At 45.0% G+C, this 6,824-nt stretch overlaps 1 protein-coding gene across 1 annotated transcript; it reads left to right on the top strand.

The window, feature by feature from the left end:
- Positions 1 to 632: 632 nt before the first annotated feature.
- Positions 633 to 4,778, top strand: LOC136490991 (vicilin-like seed storage protein At2g18540). Its single transcript, XM_066487203.1, has 8 exons — positions 633 to 1,302; positions 1,852 to 1,897; positions 2,020 to 2,069; positions 2,182 to 2,223; positions 2,316 to 2,426; positions 2,697 to 2,775; positions 4,333 to 4,404; positions 4,504 to 4,778. The coding sequence occupies exons 1-8, from the start codon at positions 740 to 742 to the stop codon at positions 4,552 to 4,554; spliced, it is 1,014 nt and encodes a 337-aa protein (XP_066343300.1). The 5' UTR covers positions 633 to 739; the 3' UTR covers positions 4,555 to 4,778.
- The last annotated feature ends 2,046 nt before the right edge of the window (positions 4,779 to 6,824 follow it).

Raw genomic sequence — 6,824 nt, 5'->3', positions numbered from 1 at the left:
CTTAGTTATAGAATTATTTAGGTGTATGCTTGTTAAAAAGTATTTATAAATCTATAACTAAGTTATACATGATTATGTAATTTTTACTATAGTTCAAGCATACAATAATTAATCTACCATAAAAATTTCACCATAATTAGACCATAGAAATTGCAGTTATGAATTAATTATAGAAAAACATAAATCTAAAGCTACAGTAAAAACTTTGTACTAAAATATACAATATTATATGTTTAATGTGTAGATTTACTCCTATGGAGTCCACAAAAATTAGGTTTTTTATTTTATAATTTTTCTATGATTTACTATGATTTTTTAAAAATTCAGCCGAAATATATAAAAAAGGAAAAGATAAAACCGTCTTTAAAAACTGCTTATAACCCGTCAGGGAGGTCAAACGAACGGTTTTAAAAATTTAGGGAAGTGGTTTATCCGGTTTTAGAGTTTAGAGAGGAAAAATAAACTTTGGTAAAAGTTGAAGAGGCAATATGGACTTTTAGCTAAAAATGCTATTACATGGGCCTGTAGGCCTTATCAGCTCATCCTTCCCTGCCAGGCCGACCCCGTGAGCCGTGGCCCGCCACCTGTAGCCTCGTCAAGCCCGTCCAGGCGTAGGCCACTTCGTGAGTTCGTCGGTTCGTCCCCAGGCGGACACCAGTTGCGGCACCGTCGCGAGCCGATCTGTGTCTCTCACTTGCCATCTCGCCTCCGCGGCGCGAAACCCTAGGTTGGCGACGCCATGGCTGCCTCTGGGTCGCCCCGTGATGGTCGAGGCGCCGAGGAGGACGAGGCGGCGCGCAGCGGCAGCAAGTCGCTAGACGCCGAATGTAACGACCGCTCAAATGGGAGCGGGGACCGGGACCACCGCGGCAAGTTGAAGCGGCGGGAGGAGGAGGAGAGCGAGAGCTCCGGAGAGGACTCCGGCGAGCGACGGAAACGGCGTAGAAAGGAGAAAGAGCGCCGGCGCCGGCGCCGCAGCCGCAGCGAGAGCTCGGGCTCGTCGTCAGAGTCGGAGTCCGAGTCGTCGTACTCGGGGTCCAGCGTGGAGTCTGAGAGCGAGTCGGAGTTGGATTCGGAGGAGGAGAGGCGGCGGCGGCGGCGCAAGAGGAGGAAGGAGAGGGAGGAGGAGGAGAGGAGACGGAGGAAGAAGGAGAAGGAGAGGAGGAAGAGGAAGAAGGAGAAGGAGAAGGAGAGGAGGAAGGAGAAGAAGAAGAGGAAGGAGGAGAAGAAGAATTTGGGGAAGAAGGGCGCAGTGACCAACTCGTGGGGGAAATATGGCATCATCCGTGAGGTCGATATGTGGTGAGTAGCTTCATTCCTAGTTTCAGGGTTTGGCATAAGACATGAATTGCTTGAGTTTTTCAGTTGTTATTTGTTATTTTTGTGCTACTAGATATAATTCAATCTGAAATGCGGAAATGACATCTCCAATTCCTGTAGCTTACTGAAAGCAAAGATGAAATATAATTCAATCGGAATATCTTAGATTGGATTGGAATGCATGAAACAGTAGCCTTATCACTGGAATGATAGTCTGGTAAGAGCTTATATTGCTCCTATTCTACTACTAGCTTTGAAGCAAAGTCTGCAAGCTCACCTTTTAAAGTTCATATTATGATACACTTAGAAAATTATACTTATGCTTCACCATCCAGTTCACTTAGCAATACTATACTAATACTGAGGGCATGTTATATGGGACTTTGCTAGCTTAACCCAACGTTCCAGCCAGCATCATGTAGTATCTTTCACTAAATGAGATGGGTTTGGACTCTAATTAATTAATCATATGAAGCACTAATGTTATTTCTACTACATTTCTTTGAATTAACTGTGCAATGTGTTTTGTAGGAGCAAGCGACCAGAGTTCACTGCATGGCTATCAGAAGTCAAGCAGGTATATTTCTTTCTGTTATTCTGTATGTGTTGATTTGTTGATGCACAGTGAGGGAGGCAGAGGTCTATGTGGATCCACGGCATTGTTCAATTTAGTTTTTTTTTTTGTTAATGTGAACCCAGGTTAATTTGGAGGCATTGTCAAATTGGGAAGAGAAGCAAATGTTCAAGGAGTAAGCTACTCTACTGTCATGAAATCGCTTCAATAATTGCAGACCTTGTCGTGAACTAAGAAAAGAAATAGCTACTGTATCATTGATGTTCCAAGGTGTGTCTGTATCTCAGATTCATGGAGGATCACAATACAGCCACTTTCCCGTCAAAAAAGTAATGGCTCTCGTCTTTTGGGTATAATAACTTTTATTAGATGACAGTTCAGGAAAAGGATTCATGATTTCACTCCTTATGTTCTCTTTCAGATATTATAATTTAGATGCTTATCATTGCAAAGCAATGGAGAAAGAGAAAAAGAAGGGTTTAAAGATGTCTGTGACAGAACGTACAGTATTTAATGATGAGGAACAGCGAAGGTACGTAAAAATGAAATTGTTCTGAAAAAAACATTTGTTGGTTTCCACAATACTGTCCATATACTTTTCTTAAAACATGGGTCATCAATAATGTTTTTAGTGTCTTTTCTAGAGCTATCAGTTTATGGTTTGTGGGCTATTATCTTTACACTAACCTTTTGCATGTTCTATGTAGGGAGTATTATGAAACTCTTGGATTTTAATTGGGTTTGGAGTTTTTCTGCATTGATTAGTTCCTTTTTACATTTTTTATTTGAAAAAATCATGCAGATTAGAATTGTTGAAGGAGCGTGAACGACGAAAGGAGGAAGAAGTGGAAGCTTTAAAACGCTCTATGCAAGCTGGACTGGTTAGATTATTTTTTTGTTTCTTTTGGCAGTTCTGATTTATCTTCTAGTCATCATATAAATTATAGAATGCTCATGAATTATGTTTTCTGCCCTTGCTGAAAGTTTTTTTTTCTTCTATTAGTAGTTTTAAGATAGTGGCCCAGTATTAAGTGGATATAGCCTATATATAGTTTTTCTAGTGCCATGCATATATTTGGCCAAAGAGCATAGCACATCATGGGAAGCAGTATGCAATGGACATGGAATGTGCAATGTGTTCGAAGTGATAGATTTACTAGTCAGCACATAACAGCCCTTTCATTGAATATGCATACGAAGACTTTGTAGTTGACATCTATTACTTGTGTCATTTTGTGCCACCAAGTTTGATTTCATAGGTGGCCCAATCGTACAAATGTACATTTTAATATCTTCTATTGTATCAGCCTCATATATATGTCCATTTACCTGAAATAAATGTAGTGGCAAGTAGTGCTTTGGACCTTATGTTGGAATACTTGAGTCCATGGTATCACAAGTTTATTTTCGTTTTCATATTCAGTCCTTGTTTTTTTGGGTAATAGTCCTAATACACGTTATAGTAAATATAGGGGCCCTTTGGCACGGCTCATCGAGCAGCTTCTAGAGCGGCTTTTGATGAAGCCGTGCCAAACGCTCGAGCCCAAAACGGCTTGCGACCGAGAGCCAGCAAAAGCCCCACAAAATGCGGTGAGACAGTTCCTCCGCCCGCCAGAAGCCAAAAAAAGTGGCTTATTCCGGCTCCTCCTCCACACTTTCCATCCTTGTCCCCGGCTTGCTCTCCTCCCCGACGCCGCGCGCCGCCGGCCGCCGCCGCGCCGGCCTCGAGCTCCGCCCCGCGCGGCTTCGATCTCCCTGCACCGCTCCGCCGGCCTCGAGCTCCGCCCCACCGCCGGCTTCATGCTCCGCCCCGCCGGTCTCGAGCTCCAGCTCCGCCCCACCGCCGGCCCCTCCCTGCTCCGCCCCACCGCCGGCCTCGAGCTCCCCCGCCAGCCTCCTGCTACGCCCGAGAGAGAGAGAGAGAGAGAGAGAGAGAGAGAGAGAGAGAGAGAGAGAGAGAGAGAGGGGAGGGAGGGAGTGGGTGACAGGATAAGGAGTGTGGCCGTTCGGATAAGGAGAAGAAAAGAAGGGGAGAAGGAAAGAAAAAGAAAAAAGAAAGAAAAAGAAAAATGAAGAGAAAAAAGAAAATAGAGAAAAAAATATATAAGGGTATTTTGGACATTTGACATCTTCTTTACAACTAGGAGACGCCGTTTTGCCAAACGTTTTCGTACAAATAAGCCAGAGCCAGAAAAAGCTGCTTTTCCATATGAGCCAGAGCCAGAGCTGTTTTTTCACGAGCCAAAGCCGTGCCAAACGGGCCCATAATATGCATTATTTATCTATCTCTAGATTTTCTTAGATAATATCCCTAGCAGGGTATTTTTTTTGCGTATACATTGCGGAAGGAATAAGCCATGGCATGGTAATTGAAAGCAGAACTTGTTTCTTTCTGTCATCTAAGCTGTGTCTGTCTTCTGTGTTTTGCTCATTCTTAGGCTCAAGACATGAAGGAGCAGGCTCGTCTACGCGAAGAAATGAACTACCAATACAGGTTGGGCAATTTTCAGGTAGGTTCGCTCTTCCTAAACTTTGCAAGCCTTTGCAGTTAGAAGTTGATGGTTCAACACGCACTCCTCTGACTTAAATCAATCATTTCCCGATATCAGGCTGCAGCTGCAATCCAGAAAAGATTGGATCCTGATGCTCCTTTGCAGTAATCGGCTGGTGGATAGCCCAATTCGCTGCAGTTGTTCCTTGGCTTTCCTGAACACTGTAGGACGACGAGCATACCTTAGCATGTTGAACTGCTGTCAGCTACTACAAAGTTTTTTTTTTACATAATGTGTCAGATGCTACTATTGTGTATTGTATCGGCAGAATTTTGAATTCCAGTTTCAAAGTTTGTTTCCCATGTTCCAACTACCTTCGTCATTCATCACACATTCACATGCAGTGATGCAGTGTGCTCTTCTGTTGCATTATTTTTGGACCTGCCCGACCGGCCGTCTCCAGCGTTGTCGTTGTGCACGGCCCACATACAGAAACGGTAGCAGGTGTCAGCATGATGAATCAGGATCCATCTGGAGTTGTGGACTGACATTTTTTTTTCTTGAGCCACGAGGCAATCAAATCGTTCTGTAAACTTCTTGCGTTCGAAACGTTCCATCATCCTTCCTGTGTCCCTAATTTCAATATCATGGTATGTTAAAAAAAATCAATATCATGGTCTGAACTTTGGACACCTAAGCACCTGATCGATATACGTGTTTTTGTGTTCTCTTGATTTAAGTAACCGGTGGTTGCAATCATTCGTGAGTTGCGACAGATCAGTGTTCAGATTCTTTTATCAATAAGTATATTTTGAAAAAAAAATATTAGTGCCGATTGTTTCAGCGTTACCGGTTAGGAAGCAGGCTAACGACTAACAATCAGCGGTAATCGGTGATATAGATGGACATCCTGATTTCAGAGCGTTGATAAGGTCAGGAAGCAGGAATCAAGGTAGGTTCAACGACGATAAGATGATGCGGACCCTATGTTGCTTTTACGAAGATGTAGAAACTCTCTGCAAATTTTTTCGGTGTGCGATGAACATCCAGACTCGAGAGTTCGTTGGCATGCGCAGCCAAAGATCTATCTGCTATATAACAACTGAATTCGCCACCGGAAGAAAAGCATGAAGAGGATCACAACGAACGAACAGAAGTAAAATACTATGCATGCACATACAGACGATCTTCACACATCATGTACTCAAGTTGCTCAAATAAATAGATCCAACAAAAACCAAAAAAGCGCAATCTACCACAACTCAGAAAACCACGCAGAAATCCCATCCCATACGGACGCGGACGCCTAGGCCTAGCGCTTGATGCTGCTCCTGACCTTGCTCCACGCCTTCTTGCACGACTCGCCGGCCGCTTTGATGCCCTTCATCGCCGCGGTCTTGAGGTGCTTCAGCTCCTTGGTCCGCTCCTTCACCTGCTGATCGAACCCGCCCATCTCCTCGACTCCTTCGTTGCCCTCCGCTCCGCTCGCGCTCTCGTGGAGAAAGATGGGTGAGAAGGAAAAAAAAATGAAAGGCGGCGGCGTGGCTGACTTGTCGCGCGTTTGGATCGCACAGGGAGATGGCGACGGGGAGGAGGAGACTATATAAAAGGTAGCCCGGTGCGGTGTGCGCTGTGCGGGTGTGGTCGTGAAGTCGGGGCTGATCTGTAAAGCTCTGGAAATGAGTTGTGCGGCCGCGTCGGCGTTCGACGGAACGGTCAAGGGCGGCGGTTGACGTTTGAATCACGCGATTGGAGGGTGCGATGCGAAACAGTCTGTAGAATTGCCTAGCCATCGAGTGAGTGTCCTGAGGTACATGTGACTGACATGTGGGTCTGACGCATGCCTGTCGGTTCGTGCTAATTGCCCCAATTGTCCTTTCTAACCTTCTTCTAGGTTCTGTTTGTTACGAGAAAAAGCTTCTTCTGGAAAGAAAAAAGGCAGCGGTCGATGCTTCTTCTTCTTTAAGATGCAAGGAAGCGCGTACGCTGGTCCTGTGAGACTTTCGGCGGATCCGTGTGGTTAGGTTTAAGCCTGGGCAAAGAATACATTTTCCCAACCGAAACGTTGGGTAAGGTGAGATTCCTATTGGCCGGTGCTGGTTTTTATGTTTGATCATCAGAGAAGTAATAACAACCTGGAACTGGAACGAACTCTGGGTGTGAACGCGCTCGTGCTGGGTTGGGTGGATTCATCGGCACGAAAAAACTCCATCGGCGGCGACGGCACACAGCGTCGTTTTCTCGGGCTCCCGGCGTCGTGGGCCCGCTCGGCGCACCGCCGAGACTGTTTTTTTTTTCCCCTCGCGGATGGATCGGGTTAGCTCACGATGAATCAGATTGATGCAACATTACCAAACGGAAACAGCTTCATAGATACATCTGACACATGAAAAATCAGTCGCGAAACGAGCTATTGATATCAAGTAACAGGTCGCGAA

Source organism: Miscanthus floridulus, chromosome 11, assembly GCF_019320115.1.
Source record: "Miscanthus floridulus cultivar M001 chromosome 11, ASM1932011v1, whole genome shotgun sequence".
In the NCBI taxonomy this organism is placed as follows: domain Eukaryota; kingdom Viridiplantae; phylum Streptophyta; class Magnoliopsida; order Poales; family Poaceae; genus Miscanthus; species Miscanthus floridulus.
This window is presented reverse-complemented; position numbering and strand designations above follow the sequence as displayed.

Excerpts from the sequence above, each read along its gene's own strand:
- LOC136490991 (XM_066487203.1), top strand. The coding sequence starts at position 740 with ATGGCTGCCTCTGGGTCGCCCCGTGATGGTCGAGGCGCCGAGGAGGAC. Across the intron at positions 1,303-1,851 it reads ATCCGTGAGGTCGATATGTG|GAGCAAGCGACCAGAGTTCA; the intron begins GTGAGTAGCTTC and ends TGTGTTTTGTAG. Across the intron at positions 2,427-2,696 it reads AATGATGAGGAACAGCGAAG|ATTAGAATTGTTGAAGGAGC; the intron begins GTACGTAAAAAT and ends AAAATCATGCAG.